The 21,251-nt window shown below is 41.1% G+C and overlaps 1 protein-coding gene across 4 annotated transcripts in view; it reads left to right on the top strand.

The window, feature by feature from the left end:
- rhobtb4 (Rho related BTB domain containing 4) overlaps positions 1-21,198 on the top strand; it is a 41,813-nt gene extending 20,615 nt beyond the window's left edge. For 3 of the 4 annotated variants that reach the window (XM_051423748.1, XM_051423749.1, XM_051423746.1), the window contains 10 exons: positions 2,413-2,614; positions 2,932-3,035; positions 6,946-7,131; positions 7,535-8,354; positions 8,529-8,748; positions 9,815-9,933; positions 14,421-14,571; positions 14,788-14,876; positions 15,099-15,204; positions 15,635-21,198. In XM_051423748.1, coding sequence (XP_051279708.1) covers positions 2,423-2,614; positions 2,932-3,035; positions 6,946-7,131; positions 7,535-8,354; positions 8,529-8,748; positions 9,815-9,933; positions 14,421-14,571; positions 14,788-14,876; positions 15,099-15,204; positions 15,635-15,813 — 2,166 coding nt within the window. In that variant the 5' untranslated portion in view covers positions 2,413-2,422 and the 3' untranslated portion in view covers positions 15,814-21,198. Of the gene's footprint in view, positions 1-2,198; positions 2,222-2,412; positions 2,615-2,931; positions 3,036-6,945; positions 7,132-7,534; positions 8,355-8,528; positions 8,749-9,814; positions 9,934-14,420; positions 14,572-14,787; positions 14,877-15,098; positions 15,205-15,634 lie in introns of those variants that run through there. The other variant, XM_051423745.1, reaches the window with a different exon arrangement.
- Positions 21,199-21,251: the final 53 nt, after the last annotated feature.

Below are 21,251 nucleotides of genomic sequence, written 5' to 3'. Positions count from 1 at the left end.
CTGAACTGTACAGCTTCACTTTCCACTCCTCACGCTCCTCTGAGCTGCACAGTGTCTGGCTTCTGCTCATCATCAGCCATGCAATTGTAGTTTGTGAAAGTTCATAAAGTTCAGATATAAACCTGAGAGCAGGTGCAAATATGTGCAAGTGCAATGATGTGTGAGTAAACAGCTCTGTTATGTTCTGTTATGTTTATTGACCGGCACATGACCAGACTCTTTGCTTGGAGCCTGATGCAGAGCCTCAGATGGAGGATGATATCTGGGAGCCGGGTACTCTTGATCCCCCTGAGAAACGGTCCACACCACCACCAATGCCGCCTCTTGGTTACATCACTGCTTGCATCATTCCATGCCTCACAGACCGGCCCTAAGCTCATTAAACCACGCACACGCATTGCACATTCACATGCACATGCATGCACTGACTTCCGCACTCTGATGAGCCAGTAGTAGAGGATCTTAAACTTTACTCTCCTCTGCCTTTTTCTCTATCACTATGTTAACACACATTTAACAGTTGATTGAAGCATCATTAAGAAAAGCTCTGATTTGTTCCCCTGAGCAGCCTTGGTTATTGTTGGTCTTGCCCTTTTGATCCCCGTGGCATGACTGACTGATTCTAATGCTGGGCTGACAGTCCCTCTCTTTCTCTCTAAGACTCTAATAATCCCCTCTCTGCCTTGTCTCTATTGCAACCCTTTTGCTGATCTACTGTTGGTTCGGAAACACTGGGAATTAACATTACTATGCATTCTCTCTCCCTCTGTCTGTCAATGCCTATTTAATTTTTGTTTTGTTCGGCTCATATGTCCTTTGTGACATGTTGTGTATACGTTATAGAACCACTTGTGCAGTATGTCAGGCTTCACACTTGGCCCTTCATCCCTCTTTTCCTAATACAGCACTAAGAGGCCTGCTGCTTTTGCAGCTGCCATGACCATTAGGCAGATAGCTGTTAGATAAGTGCAATGTTGTGGTAACTTTTTATTGCTTCTTCTATCTCTCTCCCCTACCTGGAGTACGTGTCTCAGAAGGTGTTGCAGCCAGACAGGTGGCAAGGGAAAAAAGGGTATTTATAACTCTGAAAGGCACAGTTTTATCTGTTCCATATGGACCATTCAGGAAACAGCCTCTTTGACAGCCACTTTTCTTCAGCTTCGCATAGACAAAGGTAGGCTCTCTGTGCTGTAATTTCTGGCTGACGTAATTGGGACTCCGTTTGACAGGAAATATGTATTTGTTGTTGTTGACAAGAGAAATCAATGAGGTCTCTGAGGAAGAACTAAGTTCTTTATAGCCGCAGTGGTATTATGAACAGATTGGAGGTGTGTAAGAACATGGAGAGCAGGTCATGGCTGAATAGCAGGGTGCACACATGGCTCATGTGTCTGATGAATAGATGCCATTTTTAGCTGCTGGTGTCTGTCAGTGCCGGACTGAAGTGTTGCACTGTTATCCACGTCAATGGAATAACAAGCAAAGGCCTTTATGAATGTTTCATATGCTCTATTTATGGGGCCTTGGGGTGGGTCTTTGAACTAGTTGCAAGGAAGGATGGAGTGATTAGCTGACTACAGGTCTAACTGTGTATATGTGTGTGAGGGGGCTGGTTATGCAATAAGAGCCGATTCTTCCAGGAATGTTTTAAAAATGGGTATTAACATGTGTTTTGACATTTTACGAATGTTTGTAAGCAGTTTAGGGAAAGTGGATTTTGATAAGCTGAGCGAACACAGTGATGTGTGGTTTTTGAAGAGGAAGTCAGTTGAGCTGCGTACATAACCATCTCCGTCTTGTGCTGAGGTTAGGTTGAAAGGTCGTCAAACATGCAACCACACAGACTCTTTACAGTTTGTTTTCTCAGTGGAAGCTTATAGTAAATATGTTTGACCCCAAAAGATGATGCACAGGTCCCCCTGGGCTCCTGAGTGACATAAAAAGCTAATAAAATATGCCTGTGTTAGGGATTTTATTTTGTTTTGTGTTTCATCGCTTTGCATATTTTCTGTGATGCAATGATGCTATCAATGCATCAAAAGGGGAACAGATACAGGGGAAAGACAGACAAGGACAGTGAGCTCAGTGGAAGTCTCTTTTTGTCTCTGTCTTTCTCTCTCTCTCTGTGTGCTGTTACAGAAATAGCTCTGCGGTCCCTCTATTCCTCAGCCTGCGAACCATGTGTTCTGTTGAGGAGTTTGGCAGAAGCCTCTGTACACTGGTCAGTACAGCTACGGGGGCTTAGAGCCTTAACAAAGCTTCTCTGACCTGGACTAAGCTACTGAGTCTGATGCTTTCATTGTCAAAATACAGTGTCAATCCTCCTGGGATGCTTTATCAATGTGATTTTTAATTTTCCATGAATATTGAATTAACCTCTCTCTCCCTCTCTCTCCTTCTCTTATTCTCCAGGGCCCTCTCCATGGATATAGACACAGACTATGAGCGGCCCAATGTGGAAACCATTAAATGTGTGGTGGTTGGGGATAATGCAGTAGGCAAGACCAGGCTAATCTGTGCCCGGGCCTGCAATGCCACCCTCACACAGTATCAGCTGCTTGCCACCCACGTGCCAACCGTCTGGGCCATCGACCAGTACCGTGTATGCCAGGAGGTGGGCACACACATACGCACATATACACAGGCACACACACAGTGCGGAAAGAGCCACATATAGAAAAAAAACTCTTGGACATGGTACTGAGGTGAAATATTATTTTGCATTTGTAAAATAGGTAAAAACATCTCTTTTCAGGCCACTGAAAAACAACTTCATTTTAAAAATGTTGACCATGCAGTTTGACATTGTGCATGATTTTTCTCCCTCTAGCCTAGTGATTGCATAATCCTTCAATTCCGCTAAAAAAACAAACATCACAATGAAGTTAGGACCTTTTGCCCTGATTAAAGGGATATGTGTCTGTATTGCAGGTGTTAGAGAGATCTCGTGATGTAGTAGATGAGGTCAGCGTGTCCCTGAGGCTATGGGACACATTTGGGGATCATCACAAAGACAGACGATTTGCCTATGGCAGGTGAGCAGATACATGTGTGCACACACACACACGCACACACACACACACACACACACACACACACACACACACACACACACACACACACACACACACACACACACACACACGGTTTTAGATATTCTAGCAGCCAGAGCCTAGTTACTGACCTAATAACACAATTGCTGGCTGAACACAAGGTTAACTACCTTGCAACATGTTCTATTTTTTACAATTGGTGCAGCCAAGAGATTGCTTTGTCTTGGCTGTAGAATTTGTAAGGCATTGACACAGTTTTCCTTGAGCTAATATGTAACCAAATTTATTGTTGGCTGGTTCAGGAAAATGTAACTTAAAATGAGAATGTAATTAATCTGTCACACACACGTAACATTTACTTACCCAAAAGTTGTTTTCCGTGTAATCCAGTTGCCACACTTTTTAGTTGAACTCTGCCCTCAAGCTGTTACATCCTTCCTTCACCAGACATGATTGGATCATCGCTCTATCCTCTTACACCCCATCCCTCTGTCAAAGCTGCTTTATTGGCATGAAATGCAAAAGTACTTATTGCCAAAGCAAAATCAACAAATACCAATTCAAATGACAGTGACCAAAGTCGACCATGTGACAGTAACACAAAAAAGCGACGATACATCTCATACATCATTAAATGAGTACTGCATATACTTTTTAATCCATATATTTTTCTAAATACAATCTTTTTGTGTTTAATTTTTTCTCTTTTGTGACATAATGCTGAGGCATCTGTCGCCACCCTCCAATTTTTAGGTCAAGAATGAACTGTAATTATATCATTCTTTCTTTCCATCTGTCTTTGTTGCCATTTCACCTATTTTATTCATATCTTTCATTAATTTAATGTGTCTCTTATAGTCATAAGGTATTACCAGGTACTAAGACATCACACACATCCACACACCCATGTATGTATACGTCACACTATGCAATATGTAAGTTATCTCAAGGGTGGATGAATGCACTTTTGTGTAATATGTCACCCTGTCACGTTTTTACAAATGTATCTGTGCGACAGACTGTGTTTTCTAGGATTTCTAGGTTGCATGTAGTTCAGTTTGTGGCCCAAACCTCCTCCCCTCTGTTGTGTTCTCCCACTCTGTCAGTGTCTGTACATTTGCACAGCGATCTGCCTCTGTTTGTGTGTGTGTGTTTTGATGTGTGTGTATGCGTGCCTGTCCACATGTCCTGTATGCTTTGTCAGCCTGCAGTCAGCTGATAAAGACAGAGTGCCAGCTCAGCTGTTTTCTGCCTGCCTGCCTGCCTCCCTGGCGTCTGCAGCTCCAGGCATCACCCTGTCCTCCTATCCTCTACCTTGCTTCTCCGCACCTCTCCCCCATCTCCCTCATTACCCTGTCGCTCAACTCCCATCATTAGCCTCTTCCTTGCCCTTGACACTTTGCTGCCCCCCCCCACACACTCTGTAGCCTTTTGTTGATATCAAAACTCAAAACATCACATTGTCAGACAATACCCAGACTGTCACATGCTTTGTTAGGAGAGGAAAATTCTGGTTGGTAAAACAATCCCAGCCTGAAAATAGGCTAAGCCAAACTTAACCTGAACCAACCTCAACTTACTTTTTTTCAGTCAGCAGAAATTTTTTTAAAAATAAACAAAGCATTATCATATTTCACTGAGCAGTTTTAGTGGCACGTTATTGACTCTTATAATACTGTTGTGACAGACTTAATAGCTGATGAGGGGTGTCATGCCGGGCTGTGCGATTGCAGAGTGCCTGCATGAGACCCATTAATTTCTTTATTGCAAGAGGAAATCTGATTATTTAGGACATCTCTGCTGTGTTTGTTCATGTTTGAGAGCCTGTGTGCATATGTGTGTCTCTTCTTACATAATCTAGCAACTGATGACCTTTGTAGTTTAGATCCACCACATACACACATACACGTACATGCGCACATGAAATAACAAGTCACTGGTTGAGCTATTCATTACACATTAGTGCTGCTGGTAAATTATTTTATTATTTTTATTTAGGTTGTCTACATGACTTCTCATTTTGTATAACTTCTCTTTTGCGCTGGTGTCCCATTGTAAATAGTAACAACAGCGTATACATAAATACAATATGTAGGTCAACTAGGTTCACCAGCAGGTTGAACTTAGAAGTAGCTCTCCAGAGCAATGTAGCGGTCCTTATGGATTTTCCTCGTTCTAATTTTTAATGTTCACTCTCAGACTTTTAAACTGTTGCAGGTTCAGAAGCCCTCTAGGGATTATATTTCCTTGGCTCTGTTGGCAGCCTTTGTAAAGCTTTCTCCTCTCTCTACAATGTACTTTTATTTTATGCTAACATAATGGTATACTGAGCCAAACTATGGCAGTAAGCCCTAGGTTGTAGAATGTTTCCCTTTAACCGTTAAAGGCACCAGAGTAAAGGCACGTACACATAACCTGACCTCAAACAGACTAAGCCATGGTAATGATCCTTTGACAAAGTGCTAATGGGAATTCCTGTGTGTGTGTGTGTGTGTGTGTGTGTGTGTGTGTGAGCTGTGATGTAATGCTTTGGTAGTGTATATTATGTCCTTGAGAGTAGGGGCTTTTCAGAGATTACATTAGTGAAAGTAAAGATGGACTATGGAACGTGTGACTACACTGCAAAAAATTTCCTTTGTAGAAAGTAATTTGATTTAGTGCTGTGTGCCTTCATAAGTAATTCAACTTGTCTCAGGTGCGTGTTTTTATTAGAAATTAAGTATTTTTATCAAACCTATTCACGGTTATTCTTTCAAAACGTGGAATCCTCTTTTTGTAGACCTGTTGTAGGTTTTTCTTTTTATTTGTACGAAATAAAGTCAGACTCTAAGGTTAAATACTAGATAAAACAAGTAGACAAGATAGATTTTTTTTTTATAGTGCAGTCTGCTCAGTAAATAGGCCATGTTCTCTGGGGCACAGGTATTTTACCCTAGGGAAATAAGTGTTCAAGTGGTGTGTAATGTTGTTCACAAGTTCAGGATGTGGTTTAGCACCTCGGATCTTCTGGTGAATTCTATATGCCCGAGAAATGTCAAAAACAGGAATATATATTTCATTGTCTGCATGCCATCAATGATGGTTAATGTAGCACAAGTTACATAAGGGATGCTAGTGAAAAATAGACCATGTCTCATGCTGGTGGGACTAAGAGCCCTGTGTTGTTGTGTTGTTTTAAGAAGTAGATCATTTACCGTAGGAATTGTAGATTCTTGCACTGTCAGCGTTGTTCTGATACCAAATGATCCGTTTCAGAGCTCGATTTAACATTGCCTAGAAACAGACACACATGAACAAACATGCCAGAGAACTATCAGCACCAGAGAAAAGCTTTAAGTGCTACTGTCTGCTTGCTCAAACACATCGGTTGAGGAAATGAATTTGTGTGTGTGTGTGTATCCTGATCTATTCTTAGCCTTCTCTTTGTGGTCCATGCAGCCTTGGAGGGCTTAGGGAGATTTACGTAATAGAGAGAGAGAGAGAGATGGGCCACGCAGATCACCAGCCCAGAGGCCCAGACTCATATTCATAGACACACACACACTCAGACAAACACACACACACACACACACGTCTTGTGACCCTAGCTTTCTCGATGGCTCTACCATGTTCCCACAATGCCTTGCAGCTCTTGAACAAGCTTCTTCCATGCACATATCACACATGTTTTAACATAAACTGACAAGATGTTCAGTGACTCAGTGCTGACCTCTTTTTTCCATCTCTCTTTTCTGTCCCCTTCACTCCATCAAAGGCCACGTGTCTTTTCTTTGCTGACATCTCTTGCACATGACACAGCAAATGAACTCGTAATTTTTTTCTATCTCATCTATGATCTCTATGTTGTAAGTACATGAAATAAAGACCTTTTCCCTCCCTCCTTTCCCTGTAGATCTGATGTGGTGGTGCTTTGCTTCTCTCTGGCTAATCCCAATTCCCTGCGCCACGTACGCACCATGTGGTTCCCGGAGATCAAGCACTTTTGTCCCCGGACACCCATCATTCTGGTTGGCTGCCAGCTGGATCTGCGCTATGCCGACCTCGATGCAGTTAACCGTGCACGACGACCCCTAGCCAAGTGAGACGCCTTCTTCATCGGACATTAACCGACAAATTCAAAATAGAACATGCCCTACAATGTCTTTCAGTGAGGTTACAAGAGGGGCTGCTGCATTTAATCAGTTCATCAGTAATGTAATGTTAACTGATTCACTGTAAATAAGACATTGACAATTTCTCTACCTATAATTGGTTTATGTTGTGAAGAAAACTTGTAAGGGGTTCAGAGTGATTTTTTGGCTGCTACATTCATTAACTGCAATCTCAGTTGTCCCATCATATAAATAAAGTATAGGTAAATGCCGTTGATGAAATGAACACTGAGATGAAGACTTTACAGTCTTGTGTACATTTAAAGTAGGTTGAGATTCCTAACTTCCTACTTCCTTTTTACTATATCATGATCTCTTCCTGTCCCACAGACCCATCAAACCTACCGATATCCTTCCCCCAGAGAGAGGCCACGAGGTGGCAAAGGAACTCGGGATTCCCTACTTTGAGACCAGCATTGTTGCCCAGTTTGGAGTCAAAGATGTTTTTGACAATGCCATTCGGGCCGCCCTCATCTCCCGTCGCCACCTGCAGTTCTGGAAGTCCCACCTGAAAAAGGTCCAGAGGCCCCTTCTCCAGGCGCCCTTCCTGCCTCCTCGCCCGCCTCGTCCCATAGTGGGCATCCCAGACCCCCCTCCCACAGACGGCGAGGGCCCTGATTCCCTTTTCTGCCAGCCACTGTGTGCAGATGTTCTTTTCCTTCTGCAGGGTGGTGCCACTCGCGTCTTTGCACACAAAGTCTACCTGGCTACTTCCTGCTCCAAGTTCTATGACCTCTTCACCCTTGATCTTGGTGGATCATGTATAGGGCCATGGGGGGAGGGACAGGAGAGCAAGGAGAACTTGGAGGGTGGGGAGGAAGATGAGCAGAGTAGAAGAGGAGCCAAGGAGCAAGCTGGGCGCACTAAGAGCCTGGACATTGATAAAGACGGGGCTGATGGAGGAGTACGGGGCCTGAATCGACCCCAGCTGCTCCAGCAGGGCTCTTTGAGGACTTCCCAGAGTGATAACGCGCTCCCTTCTCGAGCCCTGTACTCCTTGGGTGCGCTAGGGACTGGTCGAGCACTTTTGGGATGGGGTAGAGGGTTCCTGAGTGTGTGTCTGGAGCATGTTTATGATCCCATGACTGGACGACCACGACTCATGACTGTTGTAGCCATGGATGCGCTTATACAGGAAGAACCATTCAAGGTGATGAAAGATTGCTAAAAGATACATTGAAAATAAGATAATTCTGTTGATGTGAATATTGGAAATGCTCTGCATCATTACTTCAGGATACAATCTTAATGTCATCAAGAGCGTTTTGGTGCTTTCATAGTTCCAAAGCTGTTTATTTGACCTCACGATTTGCTCTGGTTTCAGGCAGTGCTTCAGTACCTGTACACAGGCAGTCTGGACGAGGGCCGAGGGGATCTGATGCAGGTGGCTACCATCGCAGAACTACTTGAGGTGTTTGACCTGCGGATGATGGTGGCCAATGTTCTCAACAGAGAGAGCTTCATGAACCAGGAGATCACCAAGGCCTTCCATGTCCGCAGAGCCAATCGCATCAAGGAGAGTCTAAATAAAGGGACCTTTGCTGGTAAACCACTGTGCCAACCATTAGGCGCCATTCAATACTTTCAATAGCACTGGTGTCATTGTAAATGTTTTCCATGTATGCATCAGTAGGTGTTGTGTTCTTAAGTGTGTGCATGTGTGTGTGGGTGTATGTGTGTGTATGTGAGAGTGGTAGGTGTGAGTAGAGGATTATGAAAAGTTCATAAGGAGAATGTGCGAGAAAGTACCAGAAAGACAGAAGTTATTTTAGTTTATTTATGTCCAGCATTCTCTTTCAGTCTCTGGAAATGTACACTTGATGTACATTTGATCATTTATTTGCCATTGAATATTTGCTGTAAAATGTGCATTTTGTATGTGTTCTGTTTTATCTGTGTTCTTAAGTCCTTTTAAAGTCATCAAGTGATTTGATGACTGTTGTTGGAGCCTGCTTGGTTGTCTTGTGTTCACTCTTGTGTGCTTCCTGTGTCTTATGTTTGTGATGTCTGATCCCTAAACTGTTATGTATGCATGTTGTCACAGCATTTGCAGCCAGTGCCAGACATCTGCTGTCTCTGAACAAAGCCTGTCTCACATTCACTTCTTTCTATACTTTCTCTCTTGTCTTCATGATTATAACAATGGGAATCTTTCTTTAAAATGCTTAGATTCTATGATAAATGAAGCTGTTGGCTCAAATGTATAAAGAGATTTGCCTTATTATTCAAGGTTTTAATTAAAGGTAAATGAAATAATAATGCTTATAGATGTAGCCGTAATAAAATTATTACACTAACATAGTTACTGTGCTCATATTCAACACTTTCTCTACCAAAACTCTAGTCCAGACTCCACACAAGATTTGCTCCATGATCTACTACCCTGCGTCTGCTCTCCTTCCCTTACTCTGTGTCAAAAGCTGTTCTGTCCTTCTGTCAATTTATCTCTCTGTCTGTCTACCTGTGTCTATGTCTCTGTGTGTGTCTGTCTGGCCTTCTGTCTGCCTGTGTGTATGTCTGGATGTCTGCCTTGTCTGTCTTTCCCCCTCTGTAGCTTGGGCTTCTGTGGCACTCCACGAGATGAATGCTCTTTTCCCACCCCGGTTTTAGATGTGGTGTTCCGTCTGGATGATGGCTGCCTCCCGGCTCACAAGCCCCTGCTCATCTCCAGCTGCAACTGGATGGCTGCCATGTTCCGTGGCTCGTTCATGGAAAGCTACATTGAGGAGGTGAGTTCAGACATACCTGGGAAGAGCTTGGAGGATGGAGTTACCTTTAAGTTTTGAGGCGAGATTTCGTTTCTGTGTCCTGAATCCTTGGAAATTTACAACAGTTAACTCTAGGGGCAACCAATCACACACCTGTACTCAACTCAGTGTACTCAGTGCCAGCAACAGTAGAAACTTTATTTATTCTTTCATCAGATGCATCTGATAAAAAAATCAGTAGAGGAGGTAAAGGTAAATGGGTCATTTAGATAAGGTTTATTAGTTTGGACTTATGTTACTTTGTGACATTGTACAACCTGTGTGTCTGCATGCTTCTGGTATGTGAAATGTTACAGCAAAGGATACTTAAACTTTGTTATCAGAATGTTCTACAAACATGGTCTGCCAACCACATGCAAATGTGGTTGAAGTTCTGCTATAACCAATCATGTGATAGTAGACTGAGGATGTTTCACTAACCTGTTAAAGGACTTAATGGGAAAGTTAACCCATTTTCAACCAGTGAACAATGTTTATGTTGCTCCAGGGCTGCTGTTCAAACTACAGATTGTACTTTTTCTGTATGCCCACCTCCACAGACCGTCGGATTGAGGGGAAGCCAAAGTCTGCCACTGTCATCTGGTGGGATTTGTTCCATCTGCAAATGAGCAGAGAGCACTGTTTACAGGCAATATGGAGGGAACTTGTTCATTGTTCATTCAATATTGTTCATTTGCATATACTACCCACATTGTTGTGATACAAAGCTGGTTAAAAAGTTTCCCTTTAAAGTAAGCCCAGAAGAGTCCCTATTTCAAGGCCAGCAATCCCCAAGTAGTGGGTCTGGTTACTTTAGGTGTGCTCTCACCTGAGGTTCATCTTCTGGTTGCTTGATGCTCCTCCGGGGGCAGGGCCTGTGCACCGGACCTGACCTAACCAGAGAGGAAGTTCATGTCGCTGGCTGTCTTTAAGTCGAGGCTCCCCGGACTGTGTTGCAGAACCAGATCCCCTGGGGTATGGTTACTTTCAAGGTCAGCAGGGTTAGGTTACATGGATTCAGGGCCCTCAGAAGGATTGGAAGTAAGCCTTAGACAGAGAGAGAGAGAGAGAGAGAGAGAGAGAAGGAAGGAATAAAAACGTTGTATATTCGGTTTAGCTGTACAGATCAAAGTTATAGAAGACATTAGAAAACTAAATGTTGACCTGGAAAAGAAAAACATTTTGTTTTTTGTATCCACATGGATAGCCTGGATTTTATTCTAGAACACACCATGTGAGTCTGTGTGAAAGAAGCCACTGCAGCTATTGTGGACAGTGGTGAAAGCAGGACATCAGCATCACTGAGGGGGCACAGTGTTTGCTGCTGGTGGGCTGCCGGTGTCTATGGTTACTCTAAACGGCTCATGTTAGTGACTGTTGTGGCATTGTTTATGGCATGAAGCTGGCACAGCATAGAATGCAGGTGCCCTGGAGACAAAGACTCAATGTCTGACTACACAATAAAGCTGTCAGCATTTATGTTTATGAGTCTTGTTTGCATATGAATGTATCTGCATTTTTTTGCTGATAAGCTTTGCTTTAGTGAAATTGATTTTATGTGTTAACGGTAAGCAGCAGTTACAAAATTGTCTGCCTGCGTTAAATGTTTCCTATTTCCTTACATTATATATAGCCCATAAAGTGTTGCTAATGTACAGATTGCATTGTCACACTTGTTATGCCAAGACTGTCTTATTCACTTTGAGGCACACATCTTCATGGATAAATGCTAGTTTGAGAAGCTGTGTCAGTAGAAGTAAGCATAAATGCTTGCAAAAACATTTAACACTGGTCTTTTAATAGAAGCAGAGCTTTTAGAGGAAGACACAATAACAGAATTACACAATCTTGACACAGCAGATGGTCTAGTGAAGAAAGTATTAAGAGATGTAAATTATGGTGATAATTAAATATTATTCCAGTGTAATCATATCTAGATGATATATTGGTTATACACTTACTTGATGGTTTAATGTTTAAGCCACCTGACTGAGTGAACAAGTTGAAGATGGGTCTTAACTCAGTCCATCCCAAAATCCAATCAAGGATTTCAGGTCATTTCAGGATACAACAACATGAACAATGGGGAAAATAATTCACTTAAGCCTGCCACCATAAGTAAATAACATGGAACACAGACATTGCATATACTCTACATACTTCCTGGGTATATATGCTTTTTTTTCTTTTCTTTTATTATATTCTAATTTAAATATTTGTACGCATGAAGGGGCTTCATTGTGCAACCCTGTGTTGTAAAATAAAAATGAATGAACCCTGATCTTGTACAGACTATATTATCATATTATCATTGTTACAACTCTTCCCTAAAGTTTTCAAAAAACATTATATAAATCCATTATAAGAAAATTCATGGCCAAACCTGTAACTATAACTGTGAGATTAGCATGTGATCAGCCAATACTATTCTATTTCCATACTCATTTCACACTTCCCTTTCAGTATTTTTAGGCTCACACATTTTAACTGTTCATGCTATTGTGTGATAACGTGACTTGTCTAGTTTTATATTGGGGATATGTGTTTCAAACTGAGTTATTATCATTATTATTTATAGTATTGTTGGTTTTAGCAACATTATAGACATTTCATACAAGAAGCATAGTTGTGAAAAATGCTTTACTTATGTTGTAGTATTCAAAAACCATGAGTCAAAAGACATGTCTGGAGGTTTGCTGTCTGTTCAGGCAGTTATTCAAACTTACCGCTGAGTGTGTCTTGGTACACCACTGGATTATGTTCTAGGTGTGTGTCTGTGGTTTTGTGTTCACCATGTGATTGTGCATCCCAATGGAGTATTATGCCGAGAAGCCTAGCTTGTCAAATGTGAGAGCCTGTTAATGTCCTGGAGACCGCAAACTAACTTTTTTCACAGTACAGGAGGCATTACCTCAATTTTCTAACTCTTTCTCTTAAACTTTGTATCTTATCTGTGGTGGTGGTAGCTATGTGACTCACTTCTTTTTCTTCACCCACACATTGTTTGGAGTTTTGACTATTTACACTCATTATGTCTTTACATGTTCAGCTCCCTTGAGGGGAAGTTTTTTTTAACCCCTCTGTGGATAGATATCTCATTTACACCCTTCAGTCATTGCAGCTATTTTTTCTTTTCCTTTTTACCAGTAGATTTGATCATTGTTCTACTGTTCTACTCTCTGAGCCTAAGCTTTATGGGTTTGCAAATTAGATAAACTTGCACTAAACTTTTAATTAACCTCTAAAATGGCAGATTGAGGGGGCAAAAGAACACCTGTCAGTACAGCTGGTCTTATCCATAAATGTCCTGTCACTGTGAATGTGTCCACTCATTAATGCTTCCTGGCCCCAGCTGGGGCTTTAAACTCTAGAGTCTTGGTGTTGTGACATTTTAGTCATAACGAGAGGTCGCGCCAAGCTGACATTCTCCTAATTGGTTATGGGTGTGGAGGTTGAAGAGCGCCTCAGTGGGTACGCTCATAGAGCTCCTGCAGGGGTCAGGTCATCACTCTTATCAACATCTACCTTCCTTCCGTCCTTCCTGGGCTTAGACTTCATTACCTGCCACTGAATTGATGTTGGTCTGACTAAGAGTAATTAGGCTTGCTCTCTTGTATGCATTTATTTATTTAACTACCCAAAGTAGAATGCTGGGTTGAACTGAAAATCAGCATGACCAATGCCTTTGGTGTAGCTACGGTCTAGTTGATGGTATGGCGACATCTAGAGGTCATTGTTTTTTAGAGTGGATTTTTTGGTTTGGCAATAAAGTTTCACTTTTGCCCCACTGCCCTAATGGTTCATATGTTGTTTTCTCTGAATCTTAAATAAACATGTTTAACTGTGCATGTTGGGAGTGGTCCAGTCATCTGTAATGATCACCTAAACTTGCTGGTGTGTCCTATGTTCATAGATTATTTTATTTTATTACAGGAGCAGATATATCCATAATCAAATGTACTGTCTGTTCCTTTTGAGAACACTGATACTGCATCTCCCTGTGCCCAGCATAGCAGGGTTGCCTGTGTGTGCTTTGGATTCTTTAGCGTTAGCCATATTGCTCACATCACTGGACCCCAGACAGCGCTTTCATCTGAGCCCAGATCAAAGAGAATGTGACCAGAGCAGCATGTCCTCTGCCCTTTACCTCCAAATACCCACTGCACTGCTTTCATTGATATTACTGTCTTTTTTGGACCCCATCCATTTGTAGTGATTACACTTCATATAGCATGTATGAATTGATTTAATTTATTACAACATATTCTTTTTGAAAATGTGCAAGTGCAGGAGAAGATATACATACGCAATTTGCTTTCATATGATACTTCCATGAACGATTTCTAAACATTTCACATTTTCATGAAATTGAATGCCTTCAATTGAAGTCCATCAATTTTCTTCTATTGACTTTCAGGCCTTTTTTTCATATGTTTTTCTTTTTTCTTCTTGATCTGGTCATTTTCCAGGTACCCATTCCTAACACCAGTGCAGCCTGTATGCGTGGGGTGCTTGAGTTCCTGTACTGCGGTCTGCTGACGCCCTGTCCTGGTCTGGAGCCCATGGAACTAATTATTCTGGCCAATCGTCTGTGTTTGCCACGCCTTGTTGCCCTCACAGGTAAAGACTTTCTCTGAAGTATTAGAAATGTTGTAAAGAGAACTACTGATTTACTTGAATGCCTTGTACAGACTATATTTGGAAGAATATGGTTTTGATAGAGTTTTATCTGTACACAAACTGCCTTTTATCAATGACTCAGACTGTAGAACACCCATATTACTGCATGTAAACAGTAAATATTGACATGATTATGTACATTTTGTGCGTCTTCAGAACAGCATGCTGTGGATGAGCTTCTCCAGCTGGCAGTGAAAGGGGGTGACATTGATGGACAGGTTTTGGCTTACCTCGAGCTTGCACAGGTCTGTCCTTACAAAATTGCCTCTGTTCTTATAATAATGAATTTAGAATTGATCATGATTTATTCTACACTGTATTTTTAAAATGATAAATAGTAATTAACCATAGATTCATCTGATAACATTTGATTTTAATCTTTTAATTGTCTTTTACTTCAACTTTCAACTTGTATCCAGCCTGTTCTATCACAGCTGTAATAACTTTCTCCTGTTTTTCTTTTGCAGTTCCACAATGCCAAGCAACTGTCAGTTTGGTGTCTCCATCACATCTGCACTAATTATAATAGCATCTGCCGCAAGTTTCCCAAAGACATGAAGGCTATGTCTCCAGGTACAGGCACTTCGCCGTTCTTGGCCTAGATAATCTGCCTCTCCCAAACCTCTTTCCCCAGAGTAAAACTGCTACTTTCCATTTCCAGTTTGAACAAAAATGTCTGAGTTAAGCACACTACTAAGGAACTGTAACATGCTGTGACTTGCTCATAGCCACCATTTGGTTGGAGTAGGAAGGCTGAATTTTCTTTTCTGGCGCAAGATAGCTAAAAATAAAAATAATTATAGCCTTTTATGGGCTGTTTTTGTAAAGAATAAGCAAAGAAAAAGTCTTGCATCAGGTACATTAAAGGCAACATCCATCCTCACCTTAAATGAATGTGTCAATAAATTTTACACACATTTTCTTAATAGTAGGTTGTGGTTTTTTCGACATTTTCCTCTTTTTTTATTCATTTTCCTCTTTGTCTTTGTCTCCCTCTTTGTAGAAAACCAGAGGCACTTTGAGAAGCAACGTTGGCCTCCTGTGTGGTTCCTGAAGGAGGAGGACCGCTATCTGCGCTCTCAGAAGGAGCGCGAGCGGGAGGAGGAGATCTTGCGCAAGCAACACACCAAACGAGGCTGGTGTTTCTGGAGACACCCGTCCTCTTCTCCACACGTCTCCTAAAGGGTTTCCTCCACTGACGTCTTCATCCTGACTTGGGTCATCCCCCATAGGATAACTAACCCCCATGTAACGCATATAGAGGAGGTCGGCTTTGAATCCTCTATCAGTGGAGAAATGACTTTCAGTGCTACTTTGCCTGAATGTCAGCATGTTTGGGGGAATGTATGTGCCTCTTTATAATTGTGGGTGACTTCATGAGTGCATTTTGGAATGCTTGTTTAACAAGTGTAGACTTAACTGAAGGGTATGTGTGAGTGTATGTTTGCAGTTATTCTGACTGAGTGATGCTTCCGAGTTGAGTGCTTCCCAGATGCCCTGATCTATAGGGGCCTGCGGCGTTGCAGTGCAGCCCCATGTCCCCTCCACAAGAGCTCTGTCCCTCCACCAGCACTCAGTGTCCCAGCCTTTGAGTGATTGGACTGGGAGCAAGGGCTCTCTATCTCTCTCAGTCTCCATCCTTCACATTGACCTTAATGACTATTATACATTGACCACTTCAGCTCCTCTTGTGGAGCTTACCTCTGCCTTCACTTCTACGCAGACTGTTAGCTTGTACACACAGACCCGTGCAAAAGATCCACCCCTCTAAAACCAGCACTGGATTCCCAGGAACTGACACACAAAATGTAATCATTATTATTTTGATATTATTGGACCTTTTTTTTTTATATATATAATTTTTGCGCCTTCTAGGATGCTCTTTTCAGGGTTAATGGCGCACACTACTCCCAGGAAGTGTTGAGGACCTTGATTTCCATTTCACCCGCAAAGATGGGATTGTTATTCCTAGGTTTGAGTGTAAGGGCAACCTTAAACCCATCAGCATGTTAGGATGCTCCCATCAGGAGACTTGATCATAGCTATTACCCTCCAGTCTAGTACTGATGTTGTCCATCATCCACTCCTGCACCCTCCACCCCCTCCTCCTGCACACCACACGTGCAAAGCGAAATGAGTGGGATTCACCGAACTGCACTTCTGAGACATTCAAAGTGACCACTCTATAGCAATGATGGGGGTGAAGAGGGCTAGCCTTACTTGATACCTCTGCCACGGAGGAATGATGGCTACAGTATTAAACAAATTTGCTTGTTACGTCCATGACCACTAGGTTGCGTTGAAGCGCCTCAGCCAGCCTGCCTTTACACCCCTACACCAATAGGGGCAGCACTGCTCAGGGCCCCAGCACTAACCTTCACACAAATTAACAGGAGTTTTTATGCCTGTGATTGCTTCACTCTAGTTTCAGTTATTAAGCGCATCAGTATAACTTAAATCAATAATAAATAAAGTGTTAGAAGAAAGCTACAGCACATACACAGTGTTATTAGTGCATTTAAAACCTGACTTGATTTTCACCTAATTTTGAATACCAAAGCTGTGATTTAACAAAAAAAAATCTCTTTCTTCCTCACTTTCTTCATTCCTGGTTACCTGCTTCCTTTGGCAGCAAGAGGGGATGGAGGAGAAAAGAGAAAGTGGCTTTTAGGAGAAGGAGGCAGCATAATATAATAATTGAGTCTCTCCTCGTGGTGTTTTCAGTCTGTGGTGTCAGGAGAAAAGTGTCACTGCTGGACATTGCCTTCCATTCCTCTTGCTGGAATTGAAAATGGTGCTTAAGACACAATAAGACAGTGTCCACATGAACACACAGACACACATGCGATTTTTACGTTCACAGTTTGAGCGTTTAGTTGTCTAGTTGTTTAGTGTTTACTTGTTATGAACGTGCAGAAATGTAATGGTGGTATTCAAATTTGACACATGAGCATTTTTCAAACCTTAGTTTTTTTCTCCATAATATGCTAACAGTCTGTAAAAGGTCGTAATAGGTCACTGCTTTTAGAATGTATAGATTTCTGATTTTACATACAGTGGTTACAACCTTGTATTGTCTTTTGCTGCTCTTGTATCCAGAAACAGTTGGATATGTTTTGCTTCCTTGTTAACCTGGAAAATGATATTACTTTAAATTGAATTTGCAGTCAAAGTGTTGTCTCAAACAGCAAATGGCTTGATATATGACTGCATATAAGAGCAAATCTGATTTACTTGTTAAGGGTGCTAATTTCTTTGGGCTTTAGGACCGAATGTGAAAACGAGACTTTGTGGTGATGAGTTTCTATTAGCACGTTGTTCTATTTGTGGGTTTGCGCCCCTCAGCTTTGCCCAGACAACTGTAGGAGATAGATAAATTGTGTGAAGCATGTGGTGCGTTCTGCCGTTGTCCATGGGAGGCTTGTTAAAGTCATTGTCAGCCACAAAAATAGAAATCAGATAGGATCTCATGAGACCCAAGTGAGAATTGAGCTGATTCCTCTCTGAAAAAGAGTGAAAGTGAGAAAAGTGAACAACTCTCAGTCAGCATTACATGCAACCTACATATTTTGGATTTTCTCCAGGGATATTCAAACTCATCCCAGTGCAGGGCTTTGGGAATTTCGAAATGAGTTGGGGGACAGTTTTTGATCGACTTCCATGATCTCTTTTTAGTTCCCCATAGAAGGGATGGCTATTAGATTTGTCTTATTAATGGTTGGTATGACCCACTAAGCCTCTTCTCTTGGTCCGTGTGCCTTATAGTTGGACAAAACTGAAACCTATTTTGGGATTTTTGCAAGCTCTTAGTTCGGACCTGCAGACAGGTTCTGCAGTGGTTGACATGATGGATACAATAGACAATGGCCATGCTAATGCTATAGCTGTAAAATGAATTATGGTGTTGCTTTATGCACTCTCAGCCATTATCCTTTTATGAGGGCGATTCTTGAGCCATGCCTGTTGAGAATCTTTAGGCGTACTGCTTGTTTTTATGCAGACTAAAGGCCTTGAAATTTAACTCTTCATAGAGTGTAGTACAGTAGGTTGGTCTAATCACATGGCCTTGGATTAGTATGTTTTCTGGATTAGTAATTATTTGGATGTAGAAGACTCACATCGTGGTTAGAGATAAAAATGACTAACAGGTTGATTCCTGTAGTATTACTTCAAAGAGATAAAAAAGCTTTTTAATGAGCACTGGCAGGCCTGTGTGCTGGGAGGGTGCAACCACTTTTGGAATGTGGTTAATTTGCATGGTGGCCTAACTTTGTCATTATAATGACACTTAGTGTTGTAATGCACTTTCTTCTTTTTTTGTCAATGACTATACCTTTCTGTGCTTAGCATGAATTGTTCCTGTAAGATTGTTTCTGAACATAATGATTGTAGCACACTATTTCCACTAAAATATACCCACAAATTGCGCAGTGAGGAGCCCAATAATATGACCACTCCAGCTTATTGTTTAAGGTCTAGTTGGCATTGAACCCCACAGTAGCTCTGTTCTTGCTGTGGCTTTATGCACAATTTAATCATATTAAATTAGCTTAGCACAGCTTAAGGTAGCATCACTAAATATACTTATAATAATATGCTGGGACATTCTACGGACATTTGTTTGGAAAACTAATGCAGAGGATCTGTTGATGCTGTGCAGTGTTACAGCTTTCCCTTTTATGCTGTTACTGTAGTAAATACAATCAATTAAGCGATTTTTGTTTGAGGGCATTTAAATGAAAGGCATATAAAACAAAATTTTAACTGAAATCAAATATTGTAATGCACATATTTTAAGAATGTCCTGAATTGCTGAAAGCCAAGTGCAAAGTTGGGGTTTAGCCTGCATGTAATGACAGAGGATTTGGGTAAAGCATGATGCATGTTTCTGGGTTTCTGGTGACTTCTGTATATACCGCAGAATTTCTTAACCTTGGGGCCCTATCTGGGATCACTTTGCATATTTTTACATATGGGATTGTGGGAAACTTCTAAAACGACGATAATAATATAAAATAAATACTGTAGGTTTTAAATATATGCCATAATCTCTAGTACGCAACAACTTGAGTATTTTCTTTGTATTTGGGAGATAGAGATGGAGTCACAGGCCAGAAATGGTTGAGAAACCCCAATATACAGAGAGGGAGAGATGGAGATCCAGCCCTCAATATTTGCTCCACGCTGACCCCTACAGGCCAAAGTTACATTGATTTGGATTGTCTTGCTGTATCTTATCACGTCCTTTTTACTGTCACATTTATTTTAGGTGGAGCTTTTCTTCCTGAGGCCTGACCCTCCTTTTTAAATGTAAGGCCTAGTGACTGAGAGAACACCTTGTTTTTAGTCTTTAGTGTCTCGTCTCCTGTGCCTTCAGTGAAATCTCACTCTCTTGGCTCAGTACAAGCTGAAGGCCCTGCACCTGCAGCCTTTTGGGCTCAAAATAAAGTTGATTAAGCCAAGAAATACACACATGTGAGCACAGAAAGAAAAGTAGGCAGCTTTCTTTAATGTACAGTATCTTAGCATAGTCACTGGCTATTGGGATCGGAGTGATAACTTCCAATGATAACACAGATAAGGAGCTTTACAAGTTTAGTATGTAATATCATCTATGCTAAAGCTACGCAACAGATAATTATAAAATGACCGAGAAACCAAGCAAACCAGCAGTTTTAAAATGTTTTCGCACTTTTTCAGGTGCCTGCACTTTCTATTATGTAGCCTAAGACAACTTTTTTGATAAGTATCCTTTATATATAGCAGTTTTCTTGATTAAAATTAAAATATCTTATTACTTTTCCATTTTCACATGATCTCTTTCTCTTAAATTCAATAGTATGCCCTATTGCTTCCACTATTTAGCTGCAATTTACTATGTTGCAATCATGCATAAAGTCAACGTATTCTAAGTTGGGGAACATAATCTGTGAACTACTGTTTGGATTAAAGGCAGATATTAGCTGTGACAACTATATATACAGTATATTATGCTTTAATGAAGATAGTTGTTATCCAAAGTACATTACAGTATTGTGAATTTGATTTAAGTCCCAGCTGGAATTAGCGTATCACTTTATAACTGCTTACCACACTGTATCTATGAACTAAGCTAGTGTATACATAAGATTGTGTGCACAGAGAGGCCCAGGACAGGAAGAGTGTTTATATAGACAGACATGGTGTAATTAACCCCTCGTCTATACTGTAATTTTTCAGTGGATCGTATATGATGTATAGTATTGTTATGCACTTTTGTTTCCATCGACTCGTATGAGTTTTATTAACATTTACTGCTCATGTTATTGTGTGTGTTACAATAATAGGCAAAAGAAAGAGCATACCACACTCACTAAACTATTAAGGGCTTTCAAGAAAATATACAACAATCAGAATGTGTTGCTGCTGTTACAAAAAATGTTTTGAAACGAAAAAAATTTGTAATATTTTTGAACCACTGTGATTTGTACAAAATTTCAAAAAAACAAAATAATTTCTTTTCTTTTTTTGCCATTTCAGTATTTTGATGTTTGACATGGATTTTATTAAAACTGTTAATCTTTTGAACTTGTTTCTCATGTTTGTTATTGTGTGTTTTTCTGTGTAATTCATAGACTTTT

This window comes from Dicentrarchus labrax, unplaced genomic scaffold (genome assembly GCF_905237075.1).
Source record: "Dicentrarchus labrax unplaced genomic scaffold, dlabrax2021, whole genome shotgun sequence".
In the NCBI taxonomy this organism is placed as follows: domain Eukaryota; kingdom Metazoa; phylum Chordata; class Actinopteri; family Moronidae; genus Dicentrarchus; species Dicentrarchus labrax.
The sequence above is the reverse complement of the archived record's forward strand: the minus strand, read 5'-3'. Positions and strand labels throughout refer to the sequence as shown.